Here is a 21,605-nt window from a genome sequence, read left to right on the forward strand (position 1 = left end):
TAGGCTCTGCTTCTAGGAAACCCAGCTTAAGAAGAAATGTAAAGAAAAAACTGATGGGACTAAAAAAAGAAAGAAAGCAATAATCATAATCATAGAATTAACACACCTCTCTCAATAACTAACAGAACAAGCAGACAATAATATCAATGGGAATATGAAAGATTTGAAATCATGGTTAACACACTTAACTGAACTGACACACAGAGAACACCATCCCCCCAAACTGTAGAATATACATTCTTCTCAACTGTTCTGGGATAATTACCAGAATAGACCATTTGCTGGACCATAATACAATACTCAACAAATTTCAAATGACTAAAATTACACAGAATGTTCTCTGGTCACAGTGGAAATAAGGTAGAAGTCAGTAACTGAAAGGTAACTAGAAAATGTTTGGTTTTAAGCAACACTTGGTTTTAAGCAATAATCCATAGATCAAAGAAATTATAATGGAAATTGGAAAATGCTTTTGAGGTGACCAAGAACACAATCACAACCTATCAATTTTGAAAGCAGTATCATTATGCACAGTGAATTTTCTATCTTAAGTTCCCTAGAAGCAAACAATATTCAACAGCATGAGACAGAAAGTTCATATTGCCAGCTTAACCACGACTGGTTGAAACTTCATTCATATCCACCATACTGATGATAGCTGGTAAACCAACATCCTGAGGAAATAATTTCCCCGTGGGTGAAAGGAACAAAAATCCAATTCAAGAAAATTCTAAGGAACTGATGATGTCCATGATGAGATTTTGCTGTCAGAGGGACTATTCTGGGCTTAACTCATTCCTGACAACTAAGGCACAAATACATAAGGAATAAGCCTGCAGGCAATCTTCCATATGGTACCTTTCCTAGATACTTCTTTTCAGAACTCCACGGAAGTAGTTGCTTAGAAATTTCTGCCCAGCAGGCCATGACAAAAATATTTTATAGTCACTCTCTTGGTATGATAATTTTTCTTACATTAATTAGCTAACCAAAGAAAAATCTACTTGGAATTCAACTTCTATCAATTACCCCAAAGTCAGCACACATGAAAAAGTTAGTGTTTACAGCCACATTAAAAAATAAACGAATCAGGGTGCAGCTGTGTGGCTCACTTCGTTAAGCATCTGACTCTTGGTTTCGGCTCAGGTCATGATCTCAGGGTCATGAGATCAAGCCCCACATCAGGTTCTGTGCTCAGTACAGAGTCTGCTTGAGCTTCTCGCCCTCTCCCTCTGCCCCAGCCCTGCTCATGCAGATGCGCACACTCTCTCTCTAAAATCTTTAAAATAAGTAAATAAATAATAATATTTATTATTATATATTATATGATATCTCTGGAATTCATCAGAGAACATTAATAATTTTATGGTGTTTTCAGTAAAAACAATGACCTCAATATACACCTGTAACCCATAAACCCCTTGGCATTTATATTTCTAGCACCCCAAGATAACACTGTATTACCAGTTGATGTTGAATATTTTCATGACGTTGTTTAAGAAGTTCTTCTGTCCTCTGCAAGAGACCGAATTCAGCTTTAAATTCAGCGATTATTTGATGCTTCTTTTTGAAAACTGTACTCTTGCTTCGGAGTTTACTGACGTATCGTTTGAACTGTAAAGAATACAACATATAACCTCATGAATAGAAAAGTCATTGCCAAACATATAGAACCTCAATGTATAAGAAAAATTTTATCGCCTCCTGTCCAACATGGGTATCATAAGCATATAATAACAACTTAGTTTCATTAGAAAACTTGGAAAGACTAACTGCTCAATTAAAATATTTTGTGTAGATTTAAATCTTTGGACCCATCTAAATATTGTAAATCCTAACTTAAAAGCTATTTGTTTTGGGCTTTACAAATAAGGATTTTAAAAAATCAGAAACTCAACCCTATAAAAGTAAAAAGGCTAAAGGAGGAGGAAGAGAAGGAGGAAGAGAAAAAGAAAAAGTAGGAAACCAACTTCGGCTGTGATCTTATCGTGATATCTTTTATATTGTACTATTTTGGTAGTACTGCATCTACTGAGAGTAATATAGCCAACTAGAACAGTTAACACTTGTAGCTCTTAGTTATCATTTAAGAAATGTACTGTGACTATATACACTAAGAAGCATCTGAGACATTGGGATGAAACTCATCCCAAACCTTAAAAAGCTAAGAATATTCTAAATTAGTGGGAGCTTACAATTGCTTAATTCAGCTATTTACCTACTAATGATATAAAGTTATAACTACTCTAGGGGCACCTGGGTGGCTCAGTGGGTTAAGGCCTCTGCCTTCGGCTCAGGTCATGATCCTGGGGGTCCTGGGATTGAGCCCCGCATTGGGCTCTCTGCTCAGCAGGGAGCCTGCTTCCCTTCCTCTCTCTCTGCCCTGCCTCTCTGCCTACTTGTGATCTTTGTCTGTCAAATAAATAAATAAAATCTTAAAAAAAAAAGTTATAACTACTCTAATGGAAAGACGTCACTATTAAGCAATACCAACTATAGTCTGGAAAAGCATATAAAATGAATAGGAATCAAAGGTATTCATTTGATAAATAGTACTTACTATTATGTACTAGGCACTGTGCCAGACACAGAAAATACAACTCTAAACAAGATACTCAGAAGTCCTGCCCTCACCAAGCTTAAGGAAATAGCGGCAAAAACAAACACTGAACTGATATTTACAATCATGGTGAACATTAAGAAGAAGTAAAATGGTCCTGAGAATAAATAATAGGAGTTTAACCTGGGTTGGGAGGAAGGCAGAAAAGGTGGGTTTTGGGATTTAGAGGAGGTGGATTACGACAAGCTTCTCAAAATAATTACGTATAAGTCAAGACTGAAGAAGTAAGAGTGTGTTGGAGGAAGGAGGAAGAGGCAAAGAATAACATTCCAGGTAGATGAAACAGAAGGTGTAAAGATCCTGGCTCATTAAAAGTATTGCTTGATAGAAGAAGCAAATGCCAGAAGCAAATGTGAGAAATTTTATGGTATTTCTGAAACAGAACATAATACTTTAAAAAAAAAAATCCTATGGTTCGCCTCTCCTTCCAAATTTTTTTTTTTTTAATAAACATATAATGTATTTTTATCCCCAGAGGTACAGGTCTGTGAATCGCCAGGTTTACACACTTCACAGCACTCACGATAGCACTTACCCTTCCCAATGTCCATAGCCAGACTATGGACTCTGAAAAACAACCTGAGGGTTTTGAAGGGTCAGGGGTGGGAGGTTGGGGGAACAGGTGGTGGGTAATGGGGAGGGCACGTTTTGCATGGAGTACTGGGTGTTGTGCAAAAAGAATGAATACTGTTACGCTGAAAAAATAAATAAAATGGAAAAAAAAATAAAATAAAAAATAAAAAATAAAATCTTTAAAAAAACCCATAAAAAAAATCCTTCCTCTTATGTACCATTGTACTAGTAATTTTCAGATTTTTTAAAACTACATAAAATAATTTTTCTTCCTGCTCTTCCTTTTATTAACTACATTATAAAGAAAATTTCCAAGTAAGAATTTGGCCTATTATTTTTTTAAAAGATTTTATTTATTTGACAGGCAGAGATCACAAGCAGGCAGAGAGGCAGACAGAGAGAGAGAGAGAGAGAGAGGAGGAAGCAGGCTTCCTGCTGAGCAGAAAGCCCAATTCGAGGCTCCATCCCAGGACCCAAGGATCATGACCTGAGCCGAAGGCAGACGCTTTAACCCACTGAGCCACCCAGGCTCCCTTGGCCTATTATTTTTAAGCACATTACTTCAAAATGAAGTAAGTTTCCATTTTACCTAATACAAGGTAATTTTTTTGAAATTTTTATTTTTTAAAGATTTTATTTATTTATTTTAGAGAGAGATGTGTGACCAGGAGAAGGATAAAAGAAGGAAAGAGAGGGAGAAAGAGTCTCAAACAGACTCTGTGCTGAGCATGGAACCTGATGTAGGCTTGATCTCATGACCCCAAAATCATGACCTGAGACAGAATCAAGAGTCAGATGCTTAACGAACTAAGCCACCCAGACACCCCATTACTTTTATTATTCATAAAATTATAACTCTTCTCAAGTTAGCCTTTAAAAGGATTGGGTATTAAAAAGGCTAAGATGCTCAAAGAAATACCTTGGAGGGGAGTCTGGATGGCTCAACAGGTTAAGTGTCCAACTCCTGATTTTAGCTAAGTTCATGATCTCAGAGTCATGAGGTCAAGTGCCATGACAGACTCTGTGCTGGGTGTGGAGACAGCTTAAGATTTTCTCTCTCAGGGGCACCTGGGTGGCTCAGTTGTTCAGCATCTGCCTTCAGCTCAGGTCATGATCCTGGGATAGAGGATCCTGGGTCCTGGGATAGAGCCCCACGTCTGGCTCCCTGCTCAGTGGGAAGCCTACTTTGCCCTCTCCCACTCCCCCCGCTTGTGTTCCCTCTCTCTCTGTCAATCTCTCTGTGTGTCAAATAAATAAAGTCTTTAAAAAAAAAAAGATTTTCTCTCCCACTATCCCTCGTCCCTCCCCCTCTAAATAATAATAAGGTAACTAACATATAACTGAAATTTTGGAAAACAGGAAAAATTCACTCAAAGCCACTATTCCAGTGCAAGTTCTACTACCATGTTGCTATTTTTCCTTCTAATTTTTAAGGCTAACCATAAGGCCAATAATTCTAAATTGTAAGGTAGTAAAATAGGGAGCACAGCATTTCTAAAATTTAGTAGGAGATTTTTTTCCTTAAAGACTTGATTGATTTTTTAGTGCAAAGTCCTCAACAATAGTAAGATTAAAAATTCTTCACATAAAAATAACCATCTAATTCCTAGTTTAGACATCTTTTAAAACTTGACTTAAACTTTGAAAGAAATGAAGAAGCCACTGTGTTTTCACAGAGGGAAGTTCAAAATATTTTTCTACCCATGATTAACCTAGTTTTAATAGTAAGAAATCCAGCCCACACACAGCAAATTATCAGTGATTGGATTACAGGAATAGTTTAAAAATTTAAGTCATACCAATGCACCTAGAGTCCAATAACCTGCAATTTCTCCTTTTAAAGAATAAATGTGTAAGCCTGACATAACCACAGACTCAGGATCCCTAGAGTAACTATATGTTCTATTAAAAGTGTCCTGGGCAAAGTGCCCAAAGTGAAATCAACCCTGTTCATCTGCTATCTTCTGTATTATCTAGGCCAATTTTTCCCTTTTTTATCTTGCTGTGCTCCAGAATTATTTTTAAAAGATAAAAGCTATAAATATTTTTGGTGGAAGAACAAACCCACCAATTACTCAATATGCTCTATGATAATTGGTTATTATTTGACATTCACAGGACAAACTACCTAAGGGAAGGGTAGTTTCGGCCAGATTAATGATGGTTATATACAATTAAACAATAGGCGGCCATCAAAGCACTCTAAGGAATCCACTACTCCAGAAGAATTTGAGGAAAGAAAACACATTATCAAATGTTTTTGAACCTCCACTGGAAGTTTCTTCTCACAATCATTTAGATTTTAGGTTATTTCTGAATTTTCAAGTTATTAAAAGAAGATGAATATATTGAAGCTAAAACATCAGAAACATATTTTTAAAAAAGATTTCTTATTTATTTATTTGACACAGAGAGAAAGAGAGAGGCAGTGAGAGAGGGCACACAAACAGGGGGAGTGGAGAGGGAGAAGCAGGTTTCCCACTGAACAGGGAGCCCGACGTGGGGCTTGATCCCAGGACCAAGCAGAAGGCAGATGCTTAATGAATGAGCCACTCAAGCGCCCCCAGAAACATTTTTAGCAATTTCTATAGGACATACTTCAAGAAATGGTCAGAAGGAAATAAGGTTTTGATATATTTTGTCAAACTGCCCTTCAAAGGCTATTTATAGTACTTTTAATAATTGTCAACTTGATAATTAAAATAGTATTTTACTTTTTATTTGCATTTCTTTATTAAGGAAATGCACTTTTTTGTCATGTTCATTATTCATCTGGGGAAATTTTAAAAAAACGATTTGTTTATCTCTGGCCCACTTTTTTTTTTTTTAAGGATTATTTATTTATTTATTTGACAGAGAGAGAGAGAGTGAGAAAGAGAGCGAGAGAGCACAAGTAGGCAGAACAGCAGGCAGAGGGAGAGGGAGAAGCAGGCTCCCCGCTGAGCAGGGAGCCCGACGCAGGGTTCAATCCCAGGACCCTGGGACCACGACCCCGAGCCAAAGGCAGACGCTCAACCGACTGAACCACCCAGGCACCCCTCTAGCCCACTTTTTTACTGGAGCTTTTAATTTGTCCTGTGACTCTGTCAGGGATTCTCAAACTATTTGGTCTCAGGAACACTTTATGTATTTTTAGAATGATTTAAGCTCTCAAAGGGATTTTGTTTATGTAGACTGTTGCTGTGGCTAATCTGAGGGAAAAGAATACAATTTCAACTAACGGACCCCTTACTTCATAACATATAAAAATCAATTCCAACTGGATTGCAGACTTAAATGTGAAAGACAAAACTAAATATCTTTTAGAATATAAGAAAATATCACCATACATTTGAGATAGGAAAGGATTTCTTTTTTTTTTTTAAGATTTTATTTTATTTATTTGACAGAGAGAGAGATCACAAGCAGGCAGAGAGACAGGCAGAGAGAGAGGAGGAAGCAGGCTCCTGCGGAGCAGAGAGCCCGACGCGGGGCTCGATCCCAGGACCCCGAGACCACGACCCGAGCCGAAGGCAGCGGCTTAATCCACTGAGCCACCCAGGCACCCCATTAAACAAAACACAAAAAGCACAACTTAAAATAGATAATCAATAAACTTAACTTAGCTAAAATCAAGAACTTTTGTTCGTCAAAATATATATTAAGAGATCAGGAATATAAATCACAAGTTGAGAGAGCATATTTGTAACACATTAGACCAATAAAGGACTTGTGTCCAAAATATATAAATTAAGCCTATAAATCAATAAATGAAAGGCAAATAATCCAGTAGAAAAATGGATATTAAAAAAAGAAAGAAAAATGGATAAAATACTTGAATAGTCACTTTGCTGAAGAGAAATACAAGGTAGCCAATAAGCATATTAAAAGATGCTCAGCCTCATTTGTAATCAGTAATACAAACTAAAACCACAGTAAAATACTATTTTAACATCCAGCCAATTGCCAAAAAGAAGTCCTTCAGTACTAAGTGTTGGTGAAGATATGGAGGAAGTGGAACACCTGTATACCACGGGAGTGTAGGATTTATGAACTTAAAAATTAACCATTTTGAAAAGTAAATATACATTACATAATCAATATAGAGGGTCCCAAATCAAACCAATGAGTTCCAGAAGAACAGAATTTTTTTTTTAAGATTTTATTTATTTATCTGACAGACAGATCACAAGTAGGCAGGCTCCCCGCTGAGCAGAGGGCGCAATGTGGGGCTCAATCCCAGGACCCTGGAATCGTGACTTGAGCTGAAGGCAGAGGCTTTAACACACTGAGTCACCTAGGCGCTTCAGAACAGAATTTTTAAAAAAAATATTTTATTTATTATTATTATATTATTTATTTATTTGACAGAAAGAGCGCAAAAGCGGGGCAAGTGGCAGGCAGAGGGAGAGGGAGAAGCAGGCTCCCCAATGAGCAGAAAGCCAAACTCAGGGCTCAATCCGAGGACCCTGGGATCATGACCTGAACCGAAGGCAGAGACCTACCAACTAAGCTACCTAGGCACCTCCCAAATTTTTTTTAAAGAGTAAAAATAATACAAGAACAATTTCCAGAACTGAAGGATATAAAATAAGTTTCTAAACTGAAAGGACCAATAGAATTCCCAACTCAATGAAAGACGAAAAGATTATTTAACCCCATAACCTTAAAAGTTTAGAAAATCAGAGGTATGAACTATGAGAAACAAACAGGGTTTTGGAGGGGTTGAGTGAGCCTGGTGGTGGGTATTAAGGAGGGCATTATTGCATGGAGCACTGGATGTGGTGCATAAACAATGAATCTTAGAACAATGAAAAATTAAATTAAAAGAACAAAACAAAACAAAACAAAAAGGGGCTTCACCGTCAGGGGCAGAAGGGAAGGAGAGAAGGGGCCAGCCGTCAGGGCCAGGCAATTGGGCCATGGTCATAATAGGTTTGGGTTTAATTTCATATTTCTCATTCAAAACAAACCAACTACTTGGCAAAAAATTGCATGTCTTTCCTATTTTGTATGTGTGTGTATGAGAAAAAATAAAGAACAGTGAGAAAGAATTAAAAATAAAATAAAAGAAAATCAGAGGTAAAGAGAGAATCCCAAAAAGTTTTGAGAAGAGGTAAAATAACAATAACAATAATAAAAGGTTGCATCAAAGGACTAGAAATTAAAACAGCCTCAGACAGCAACACTGAATACTTGAAGACAATAGAACAATGTCTTCAAAATTCTCAGGGAAAAAGATTTTCAACCAGAATTTATCACTCGGTCAAACTATCAATCATGCATGGAATGGAGTAAAGACAAGACGGAATAAAGACAACTTTTACCCAAGCAAGATTCTCAAAAATGTACCTTCCAAATCTCTCTTTTTCAGGTACATTCTCTATTACAACCAGGAAATAAACTAAGAAAGAGAAGACTTGGGAGATGTGGAAAGCAGGGGATCCAAAACAGGAAAATGGTTAAAGAAATTTCCAGGATGATGAAATATGAAGCCCTAGATTACAGTTTACAGCAAGCCTACAATTCACAATAAGTCTAAATAGAAATCTTCTGACTGGAACAGAAGAATGAGAGGGACTCCAAAGAGACTACACCTAAGGTTTATAAAATATAATTAATAGATTACTGTGTTTGAACATACGCCATATTAAGATAAATCGTACAATTCTATCAGAAGGTCTGGAGCTGAGTGGGTGATACATACATGAAAAAACTAACCAAACAAAAACAAAACAATGAGGTCAGTATTAATTTTTTTTAAAGTGTACGAGAAAGGATATGTAATTATGTATACTATGTGGCTCAGCTGTAAACTGTATTTCTACAATTATCATAATGAAATAATAAGTAAAGATTTAACCAAAAATTGCCGTTACATTGGGAGGCTCTAACAAATGGAAGGATGGATATGGAGGTAGACAGGGAATGGAAAGTGTAGGGCTAAATCCTCATTTCCTGTGGTATTAAAAATTAAATTTACTCATAATTTCATGTTGTAACAATTTATATGAGCAAAAAGTCACAAATAATTTCATTTAGAACTTAATTATTAACATCTTAGGAGTTAACAAGGTCACAGAAGCAGTTCAGAGAGGTGTTAAGATCATGGAGTTGGAGAAATGTAATTTCAAATCCTGGCTCCACCACTTAAAGAGACCTTAGGCAATTACTGTTTTGTCTTTATATAAGCAATTCAACTGAAATTTTTAAAAAAGGAGGTAACAATACTTATCTTAGAGTGATATGAAAATACATGTAAGGCAATTAGCACAATGCCTAGTGTAGCATTCAATAAATAGGAGATATCATTGTTACAATTAATTATGCCACAATGGTTTAATAAAATAAATTCTTGACCTAAACATCTACAAATATTAAGAACCATAATTGCCACTCTACAATAGCCAATTCTTTTTTTTTTTTTAAGATTTTATTTATTCATTTGACAGAGAGAGAGAGAGGTCACAAGTAGGCAGAGAGACGCAGAGAGAGAAAGGAAGGAAAGCAGCCTCCCTGCTGAGCAGGGAGCCCGATGTGGGGGCTCCATCCCAGGACCCTGAGATCATGACCTGAGCCAAAGGCAGAGGCTTAACCCACTGAGCCACCCAGGTGCCCCTATAGTAGCCAATTCTTGAAGATAATTTATTACAATGTAGAGAGTTTTTAGAACCTTTGAAGATCAAACCATACAATGTTACCATTAAAAAAATGAATGAGGGGCACCTGGGTGGCTCAGTGGATTAAGCCGCTGCCTTCGGCTCAGGTCATGATCTCAGGGTCCTGGGATCGAGCCCCGCGTCGGGCTCTCTGCTCTGCGGGGAGCCTGCTTCCTCCTCTCTCTCTGCCTGCCTCTCTGCCTACTTGTGATCTCTCTCTCTGTCAAATAAATAAATGAAATCTTTAAAAAAAAAAAAATGAATGATTATTTGTCTAAAATAAAACTGGTAGTTTTTATTTTTATTTTTATTTTTAAAATTTTTTTAGTTTTAAAGATTTTATTTATTTATTTGACAGAGATCACAAGTAAGCACAGAGACAGGCAGAGAGAGAGGAGGAAGCAGGCTCCCTTGCTGAGCGGAGAGCCTGATGTGGGGCTCGATCCCAGGACCCCAGGATCATGACCTGAGCCGAAGGCAGAGGCTTTAACTTACTGGGCTACCCAGGCGCCCAAAACTGGTAGTTTTTAAATAAAATCTATAAAATATACTAAAATTCTATAAAAATCAAATAATGGATAGTGATTAATAATGTCTGTCATTCTGTTTGAGTATAGTGAAGGAGTACCTAGAAAATAAGAGATGATTACTGTTTCTTCTAAATAGTAAAGAAGAAAGCAATGTCAAGGAATTAGACTAAGCAGAAAAGTAAAAATCTAGGTGTAATGGATGCTCTTGAGAACTAAAATAGAATACTTACTACTGCAAGCAATTACAAATCGATATACTCTCAGTACAACTCTGTAGAATTTTATATATATATAAATATATGTAAATATAATATATATTTATATATGCATATATATATATATGTATGTCAAGACTGGGAGAGAATTAAGAAATAAAAATAGCTGTTGTGTGGGGCAGATAAAGAGTTATGAGTGAATTTTTTGGGACTTATTTTTTAAATACTTAATTTTAAAAATAATTTGTTTAAAGATTTTATTTATTTATTTATCAGAGAAAGAGAGAGAGAGCATAAGCTGGCAGAGTGGCAGGCAGAGGCAGAGAGAGAAGCAAGCTCCCCACTGAATAAGGAGACCTGAGCTGAAGGCAGTGGCTTAAAAGACTGAGCCACCCAGGAGTCCCTAAAAATAATTTTATAACATTTTTTAAATTTTTTTATAAACATATATTATTAGCCCCAGGGGTACAGATCTATGAATCGCCAGGTTTACATACTTCATAGCATTCACCATAGCACATACCCTCCCCAATGTTCATATCCCTAAAAATAATTTTTAAAGGAACTCTGGCATAGGCGATAAGCAACAAATTCTTGGGACATCAAGGAAAAGCTTTCTATAGTGCACTATAGCAGGTTAATAAAGCAAATTTGTCATTACAGTGAACTACAAAGCTTGTCACTGTGCAGCAAGGTCCATTATAGCAACTATTACTAATCATTTGGACCAATATACATTTGTAACCTAAATCTGACATTTATGAAAGAACAGCCATCATTTTAAATGCTGAGATCAATAAGATTAAAGCTTTATAGAGCTAGCTTCTAGCTTCAGGGCTAATTTTACAGATTTCTTTGTGATCCAAATGGAATTTGCCAGATGTTCTTTCTCTTTTTATCCATTTAATATCTTTTAGAACCTTTACTAGTAATGATCTAAATCTGGGCTAGCTTTTTAAATGGACAAGCAGCTTATTTCCTTAAGTATGTAACCATTTACAAATGCTTTTCAAGCTTATCTGGAACTCAAAAGCATTATTAGTTTCCAGGCATCATTCTGGATATTTATGCGGAAATAAGCATCTCTTTGCTCTTGCTGCAAATTTTCCACCTCAGTATCTGACATGAAAACTCTTTCTACAGTAACTAGCTGTGAGGACCTTACAAAACGGCCATAAAATAAATACTTATATTGTCAAGAACTACAAAAATCTGTTCTTTTGAAAAAGCACTATTTCCCTTTTACAGGGAAGGAAACCTATAGAGAAATCAATACAACCCACCAAATTTCAGCAAGTTGGAAAAACTGCACTAGAGTGAGTATTTCTGTCCTCAAATCCTGTTAGTCCAATATGCATGCTATTTTCCATTTCTTAATTAAATCACATTTTTGCCAGTTACTTCATCAAATGATTTTTTAAGCATGGAAAACTACAGAAAAAGGCCCAAGAGAGTCAGGTGTCACATGAGATAACACCAACTGTTCAAGAGTAGCATGAATATGTCCAATGACCAAGATTTTTTTCATCCATTTGTCAGTGTCTTCTATTCTGTCTGAATTCAGACTTGTAGAAAACCCAAAGAGGCTGTCTTTTCATGTTATGTTCCAATAAATCATTTGGATTCCCTGAAGTCTGGCCTCAGATATTTGTTCTAAGGCAAAAAAAAAAAAAAAAAAAAGTTTCAAAGCAGTAGTCTTTTCAAATGATCCATCATAACTAGCGCCAACACAGACACACATACAAATACTATTCTAATATTTTGCAACCTGTATTAGGTTTTTAACTTTAAGTCAGAAAATTTGGGGGCACTTGGGTGGCTCAGTTGGTTAAGCATCTGACTCTTGATTTTGGCTCAGTTTATGATCTCAGGCTCCAAGGATTAAGCCCCCTGCTGGGCTCTGCACTCACAGTTGACCTGCTTGAGATTCTCTCCTCCCTCTGCCTCTGCCCCTCCCCGCTGTGCTCATTTGCACTCTCTCAAGTAAGTAGATCTTTTTAAAAAATTTAAAATTAAATTAGAAAATTTTACCAATCCAAGCATAAGCAATATAATTACCTATAAATGGTAGTAGGCAGTTAATTCCTAATTCTTTTGCAAAAGTCTATAATAAGCAATATGATATATGCTGGTAGAAATCTGTCTTAAATGAAACTTGCGGCACAGGAACATCCATCTGTGAAACACAGTTAATCATACCATCCAAGGTTTCTGTGCTTCTATTATAAATCAAATTACCACCGCAAAGCTGTTACTATATTAGAGATAATGGATTTTTCAACTGCTGTCCAAGCAGTTAACTCTCAAAACATTTTGCTATGAAAAGTTTTCAAATTTGGGGTTGCAACTGTGACATTACCTAGATTGCATGCATAATACACTGCTTCTATGACAGTGAATTGAGCCAAATTTATTTGATTCTGTTTTGTTCCATCTCTTGGGAAATTTTAGGGGCCTTGGGTCCTGCTATGAACTCTAAAGAGTGTAATATGATTTGAAAGGTTCTAAAAATATCACAGGTTTGCCTGGGCTCACTGAGAAGGGTGGATGATTCAATTACAAGTGTCAAAATTTGATTCCTAATTTTTCGGGATCTGACAGCTGCAACAAACCTTGCCAGGATTCCCTTATCTTCACTGTGCTTCTCTTTGAAGTATTTAAAGAAGATTTCATAATCTTTGCAATTTAGCTCTAGGATTTCTATCGGTAGCTGTAGAATGAATTGGTGGGATCTTTCTAAAGCTTCTTATAAACACTATTTGACCAAGCACATTTTTAAAGCAGTCATAACTGCAAAACAGGAGAGCCTCTTATAATGGTCAGGGAACTAAACACAGTAGACTCTATACTCATACACCACCAACCAGGAGTGACCTTTCAATGCATGAAGTGCCAAGAGAACCTTAACCAGAGGTTCATCTGCTGCTATAAAAAAGTTCAGACCCTGGGGCGCTTGGGTGGTTCAGTCAGTTGAGTGACTGCCTCTTGGTTTCGGATTAGGTTGTGGTCTCATGGGTGATGGGATTGAGCCCCGCATAAGGCTTCACGCTCGGGAGGGAGTCTGCTTGAAATTTTCTCCCTCTGTCCCTCCCCCAGCCACTCTAAAATATATAAATAAATCTTAAAAAAAAAAAAAAAGCTTAGAACCAAAGGCATGTATTTATTTGAATGACAACTCTAGGAAGGGTACCAGCACTGCATCATTAGGGCTGATTTTTTTGTTTGCTTTTTCAAATAATTAAAGCAGAGATTCAGAGATATCAAGATGACTAAGATGGGAAAGATCAGTAGCTATGTGGGACTACTACAAGAGAGAAAGACTCTCTTCTTTGCTCTTCCATTAAGAGAGATAGTCATCACACTCAAATTGCCTCCTATGAAATAGCAAAATTTGTACTTACCAAAGAATTAACGGAGGCTAACAGATTAAACGGCAAATTTAGGTTTGTGGTCAGGTATCTAAAAATAACTTTATCTGAGATAACTGGGTGGCTCAGTCAGTTAAGCATCTGCCTTTGGCTCAGGTCATGATCCCAGCATCCTGGGATCAAGTCCCGAATTGTGCTCCTTGCTCAGCCTGCTTCTCCCTCTGCCTGCCACACACACTTCTCCCTCTCTCTCTCTCTCCCTAATAAATAAATAAAATCTTTTAAAAAATTACTGGGTGATGGACACTGGGGAGGGTATGTGCTATGGTTAGTGCTGTGAATTATAATAATATATTATTCAGAGGTACAGACCTGTACCTCTAAAACAAATAATACATTATATGTTAATAAAAATTTTTTAAAATAAAAAATAAAAATAACTTTATAGAATGAAATATACAACTACAGTTAAGACAAAGGGTTAATATAAATAATTTTTCCTATCAACTGAAGCCTACAAAGAAGTGCCAAGACATTTTTAATATTATCACTTTTCTGATGAAAAACGTACATATACCTAGATTGCATTACATACTTTCAGATTTCCACACATTTACTAAGTGCCTGTTACGTGCCGGCTATTAAGTAAATGATGGTGAACAAGAGATAAGCCCCTGCCACCGTGGAGCTTACTGCTTTCTTAGGGGAAGCAGAAACTGAACAAGTGATCTTAAGGGTGTTAAATGTTACAACACACAGGAATAGAGTGCTATGGGAGTACATTCCAGGGTCATGGGGTGAGCTGGGGAAACAATAACAGGGTATTATTCTGGAAGACATGTTCCTTATTTAAATTCATCACATTATCTTAAAAAAAATATCATACTGAGGGGCATCTGGGTGGCTCAGTGCGTTAAGCCTCTGCCTTCGGCTCAGGTCATGATCCCAGGGTCCTGGGATCGAGCCCCACATCAGGCTCTCTGCTCAGTCCTCCCCCCGCCCCGCTCTCTCTCTACTTGTGATCTCTGTCTGTCAAATTAATAAATAAAATCTTAAAAAAAATCATACTGACTATAGCAACCTTTTATTAACAACTCAGAGTCAAATGTATAACCATTAACTATTATAGTTTGCTATAATACTGTTTTTCTGTCCCATCTCATACTGAATCCTGCATAAAGTTAGATAATTCTATGCAGACATTTCAAAAGCACTCCAAATTATGGAAAACTAAGGTCACTTATTTTAATACTTAAAATCCTGTCCAAATAATTCAAGTTATCATAACTTAGAATAACTGCAATAATTTGTATTTTGAAAGGCCTAAGAGAAAAACCATATGAGGATTCTAACTTAGGAGGGAAATTTTGGAGTTACATGGTAATTCTGGGTTTGACTTTTGAAGAACTGTCATACTGTTTTCCACAGCAGTTACACCACTTTATAGACAAGGAACCTGGGCACAGAGCAGTTGGGTAATACGTTGAGGCTGAGGAGCTGATAGGTGGCTGAGCAGAGCTCTGCACACAGGTGTTCTGCCTCCAGAGCTGATTCTTTTAACCTCTACAGAATTCTCTTAACCTCCTCATTTACTGACATGGAAAAATCTCCAAGGCATTTTATTAAAAACAAGTTGTACAATACACACAGTATAAACTATATTTTTAAAAACCCACAAAACGTATTATCCAGGTCTATCTTTAGATAAAGGCTGAAAGGATATACAAAACTGGAAGCAGCAGTTTCTCTCTGGTAAAGGGACTGAAGGACTCGGCAGGTAGTCAAGGAAGACTTTTACTTTATCTGTGTTGTTTGATTTTCATACCACAAGAACGTATTCAAGTATTACTTGTATAAACAGATTTTTTTAAGATTAAAGAAGTTCCAAAACATTGATCCAGTCCAATCTTTTTTTCTACTAAATGCACACATTACTTCTAAAATGTCCCTCATCCAGCTTCTATCATAATATTTTTTAAAAGTTTTTTTAAAATCTATTTATTTGACAGACAGAGATCACAAGCAGGCAGAGAGGCAGGCAGGGGTGGAGGGGAAGCAGGCTCCCCGCTGAGCAGAGAGCCCAATGCGGGGCTCGATCCCAGGACCGTGGGATCATGACCTGAGCCAAAGGCGGAGGCTTTAACCCACTGAGCCACCCAGGTGCCCCTGTCATATTTTAAACAGTGGAGCACTCTACTGTACCAAAGCAGCCTGCTTCACCACTGAGGAAAGCTTAAGTTGTAGAACTTTTTCCTTATAGTCAATCAAACATTTTTCTCACCACTGGTCCTAATTCTGCCTTCTGTCAAACAAACAAGAAGCATAATAATCCATCTGTGTCAACGGTCCCCAAGACCATCCCTAGGTTCAGTAATTTGCTAAGAGGACTCACAGAACTCAGCATATAGTCATACTCTTGGCAATGCTTTATTACAATGAAAACATACAAGCAAAACCAGCAAAGGGAAAAGGCACAGGGGTTGAAATCCAGAGGAAATCAGGGGCAAGCTTCCAAGAGTCTTCTCCCTTAATTTCTCCAGCAATGAGTTATAACACTATGTGTGAAATGCTGCCAACCAGGTAAGTTCATTAGAGACTCAGCACCCAGACATTTGGTCTGGTCATGGAGGCATACTCTCTGCCCAGCCCTTACCAAAACTCCAAGGTCTGAGAAGCAAAGCAGGTGTTCAACATAAACCAAATTCTTTGTATACACAGTTAAGGCAGAGTGAGCAATTCTTTTCAGGGAATGGTGGGAATCTTTCTAAATTCCAAGTTCCTAGATGCTAGCCAAGGGCCAACTTTGCAAACAAGATTTCTTTTTTTTTTTTTTAAAGATTTTATTTATTTATTTGACAGAGAGAGAGATCACAAGTAGGCAGAGAGGCAGGCAGAGAGAGAGGAGGAAGCAGGCTCCCTGCAGAGCAGAGAGCCTGATGCGGGGCTCGATCCCAGGACCCTGAGATCATGACCTGAGCCGAAGGCAGCGGCTTAATCCACTGAGCCACCCAGGCGCCCCGCAAACAAGATTTCTAAGAATAGCAGTTTCAGGTCTGAACCTTAATAAACTCTTTTTTATGCACACAATCCTCTCCATAATCCCTTCGAAATTTAAATGCAATTCTATTATGCCTTTTTTTGTTCTCAATCAATTCTTTCTATGAAAATTGCCAGACTTTTCATGCATTTTGGTCACCTTCATCTGGACTCTGTCTTGACTATGTCCTTCTTAAAACATAAAAATGTAAAATAGTATTCCAGGCATAATTTCACCATAAATAGGATATTACATTTGTATTAGTGGAGTATAATAATTTGTTTTCTAATGCTGCATTACTCATGGGTGGTGTGTTGAGATGGCAGGCAAAACTCAAATTCTACAACATTGTGTTCATTATCCTGTTAATGGCATTTTGTTTGTTTCAGCACAACGCTCCTGCCTCCCAAGATGACTTTGAACCCTAATTCTATCATCTCTCTCAGGCTGACAATTCCTTCTAACCTCCTGTCATGCGAAAATTATTAAGGGTTCTGGAGAGAGACCACCTCAATTCAAATCATGATACTACTATTTACTAGCCATGTGATCTTGGGTAAATTAACCAAATCCTCTGTGTGCCTCAGTTCCCAAATCTGTAAAAACTAGGAATAATGATCATAAATATCTCTTAGAGTTGTTCAATGAAATAAATGAGATAACATATATAATAAGCCTAGGATGTTGCCTGGCACATTGTAACTGCCTAATAACCATTAACAATTAATCTTAAAATTATTGACAAGAATAATAAATAGGTTGGTATCAAGGACAAAGCTCCATGGCATTTTTGGGTAACTTCTCTCACATATGAGAGCATTCAAAAGTCTTTGAGAATATCATTCAAACTTCTTTGAGAATATCGATTCAGCTAGATTTATACTTGGGTTTTTCTTTTTTCTTTTTAAAGATTTATTTATTTGACAGAGAGAGATCACAAGCAGGCAGAGAAGCAGGCAGAGAGAGAGGAGGAAGCAGGCTCCCTGACAAGCAAAGAGCCCGATGCGGGGCTCGATCCCAGGACCCTGGGATCATGACCCAAGCTGAAGGCAGAGGCTTCAACCCATTGAGCCACCTAGGTGCCCCTATAGTTGGGTTTTTAATTAATTAATTAATTAATTAATTAATCTGACAGAGAGAGAGAGAGAGAGAGAGAGAACAAGCAGGGGGAGCAGCAGAGGGCGAGGGAGAAGTAGGCTCCCCCCGAGGAGGAAGCCCAATGCGGGGCTCAATCCTGGGCTCGATTCCAAGACCCTGGGATCATGACCTGAGCCAAAGGCTCAGTAGCTTAACTGACTAAGCCACCCAAGCATCCTTATACTTATTGCATACTAAAATCCAATCTAAAAAAACCTCAAGATATAAAAGACATTCATTATCATCAATTTTTAGTTATGTTAGGAGCCTAGAGTCTCTAAATTTAACCTTCTTATCACCTACCAAATACTGTGTGAAGAGAAAGAAATCAAGATAGACTAGACTGGTAAGAAAACCTTTACCACTGAGAAGATAATTTCAACAGTTCAAGAAATTCCTACCCATGTCAGAAATCTGGCACAATAAGAGATAAACACATTCCTGTCCTACTGCTGTAATTAAGCAAGGCAATACAATGAAAATGAAATGTTCAAGTGATAACCAAAGTATAATGAAAAAGAAGAGCATTTTTAGACACTTCATCTTTTATTAATAAGAAACATCCAGGGAATACTAATGAAAAAGTCTAGGGAGGAACAAATGCCTGTAGCACTTGTCATCTGCAAACAGAAGAGCTAAAATTCTCAGACGAAATGTAACATCTGGAATATTAACTGTAACGGTAGTAGGAAGCATCAAAATGCATACTTCAATACCCAACTTTAAAAACTGCTAGCTGACCTCTAAAAAGAAAACAACAAAGGAATATAAATTACTATATGTATAGCATTTGTCACATTTATCCTTATTAACACAGTCACATTCCTAAATTTTTCCAAGAAAAGACTAATCAAATAACCACATATGGATAATCAAGGAACGAAGGTTTACATCCAAACAAATGGCTGTCATACAGCTTCTAGCAAGCTAACAGTTAGTGACTGTCAGACCTGAGTTCAAATCCTTACTCGGCAACTCAATAACTGTGTGACTTTAGGCAAGTTACCTAAATTTCTCTAAGCCTATTTCCCCAATCATGATATGGAGATCATTTTTACCTCACAGGTGTTTTTTAGAGGCTGAATCAGGATATATTGCATGTGTGTTTTATTGTGCTTAAACACACAAAGTATAAAATTTACCCTTTCAACCATTTTTAAGTGTACAGTTCTGTGGCATTAAGTGTATTCACATCATCGTATAACCATCATCAAGGATATGTTTTTAAAGATGGAGCACACAGTAGCTGCTCAGTGAATAGCAGCTAAAATGACTCTCATTAGCGTTATCGCATTCTGTGTCTGTGCAAATTATTTATCCATTAAAAAAAAACCCATTTCATATTTACTTCTACTGAATTACACCCATTGTAGGAAATACTAATTTCAAGTTTTAAGCTGTAAACTATATTCTAGCTTTCAAATTCTTCATTCAAGTGACTGACAAAAATATAAAAATATCAAGAGCTAACAACTACTGAACACTCAGCATGTGCTCGTGCTATTCTATGCACTTCTCAGGTTTTAACTCATTTAATCTGTACAATAATAATTCTAAGAAATATACAGTGATAATAGTCACATTTTACAGCTGAGTACAAAGAGGTTACGGAAGCTGCCCACGGTTAGCCATCTGGTAAGATGACAAAGCCAGGGTTTGCACTCAAACAACCAAATTCTAGAGCCCATGCCCTTAACCATTCCACTATACCACCTTCTCCACATGTAGTAACATGAGACTCATAGGAATGGTGACTTTCAGATGCCAGATGTTATATGTTGACTGAGCCTTCCAGTTTCTTGCAAGCTTTGACATCCATTATTTTGTGTGTTCCTCATAATGACAGTGAAGAGCAATCATCCCATTTTATAGATGGAAAAGTAATTTGCTCAAGGTCAAAGAGGAACATGTGAGAAAGACCTGGATCCCAGGTTGGCCACTTCTTACCTATAAGTGCATCTATAATCTTGAGCTTCACTCAACTGTAAAATGTAAATAACAATAACAAGAATATAAGAAGTAAAGAAGTGTTTGAAAAGCATCTAGCACAGAGCCTTGTATAAAAAGTTCTCAATTAATGTTAGCCCCCCTCTTCCTCATTCTCCTATCTGTGCCTCCTGGTATAGTTATTCTTTCTAAATGCCATGCTACTACTCGATACCCTCTCACCAACTGTGTTAACAGATGGGTGGCAAAAAACATGATTTTTTGGTGATTACCATGTGATACCAAATGAAACCTCACTGAAGTCCAGCTATATTATATAATTTTAAGTATAACAAACTTTCTCCCTTTTGTCCATATGGTCTATCACTTCATCAAAGTAGAAAATAAAACTGGTCTACCAAGATTTGTTCTTTACAAAATTATGCTTAATGTTCCCCAATACCTTCTGTTCTTTTAGGTAACTGCTTAAAAACTGGTAAAATCAAGTAAATGATTTACTTGGTTTGTTCTAGTTTCTGACCAGATATTGTTTAAAAACCAAGTTGACCTTATCATTGCCAAAGTTATCTCTTTCCCCTTAAAAAAAAAAGTATGCTTTTTTCTGTCATCAGACACTTCTATTCACTATAATTGATCAAAACTAAAACCCAATAGGATGGCACTATGTTCTTTCCCCTCACATTTGCAATAGAAGGAGTATCTAATGCTGAATTTATAAGCACTACTCATGCCAAATGTGGCCACGGTAATTAGTATTTCTGGTCAACTGGGCAGCATTTTCTTAAGAAAAGACAAAAATGGTAGGAGGTAGCATGGTCTCTTATAAAACAAAATTACTGCATAATTAACCTCTACCCACCCACCCCAGATTGTAAGGATGTCATGAAGCACACCCTGTTGGCTTCCAAGTAACATTTAAAATATTCCCATCTCCTAAAGCAATCTGGAAGAGGATGTTAAAAGCCAAAGAAATTTTTCAGTCATGTGCTTACTGCTGAAATCTACTACTTTGCAGAAAGCTAACAACATACTGGGAGGCAACAATCAGAAACACCACAGAGAAAAGTGGTACCGTGGGAACAACTCACTTGTGTGTGGCCAGTGAAGGTCCACTGCCAATTTTGTAACAGTATGAATTTGGTAACTATTCAAAGCCAAAAATGAAGTCTGAATGTGAGCAGCTTTTTGAAGTCGCTTTTGCTGAGGCCTAGTATCTAAGTAGCTAATATAAAATAAATGAGCTATAAGAAGTGGTAAAATACAGGCAACGATTAGGAATTAAAATAACACCTATCAATTGATTCACTTAAAAAAAAAGCACTGTGCTAAAGACAAGATATTTTGCTTCATTTATTCATTCTTTCTTGAGCTAATTTTATGAAAATGAGATGGGGGATTATATTTTTGGTGCTTAAGTTCAGCCACATATATAAATGACAATGTTACTTGCCCCACTAATCTCACCACTCTGACAGAAGGATAAATGAAATAACAGCTGTTAAAACATTGTTCAAAAATTAAAGTATATAGCAACACAAAA

The 21,605-nt window shown here is 37.0% G+C and overlaps 1 protein-coding gene across 3 annotated transcripts in view; it reads right to left on the reverse strand.

Annotated features, from left to right (window-relative positions):
- IFT81 (intraflagellar transport 81) overlaps nucleotides 1–21,605 on the reverse strand; it is a 90,992-nt gene that overhangs the window by 41,800 nt on the left and 27,587 nt on the right. For all 3 annotated transcript variants that reach the window (XM_046025969.1, XM_046025970.1, XM_046025968.1), the window contains exon 12: nucleotides 1,465–1,614. In XM_046025969.1, the coding sequence (XP_045881925.1) occupies nucleotides 1,465–1,614 (150 nt within the window). The remainder of the gene's footprint in view (nucleotides 1–1,464; nucleotides 1,615–21,605) is intronic.

This window comes from Meles meles, chromosome 12 (assembly GCF_922984935.1).
Source record: "Meles meles chromosome 12, mMelMel3.1 paternal haplotype, whole genome shotgun sequence".
Taxonomy (NCBI): Eukaryota; Metazoa; Chordata; class Mammalia; order Carnivora; family Mustelidae; genus Meles; species Meles meles.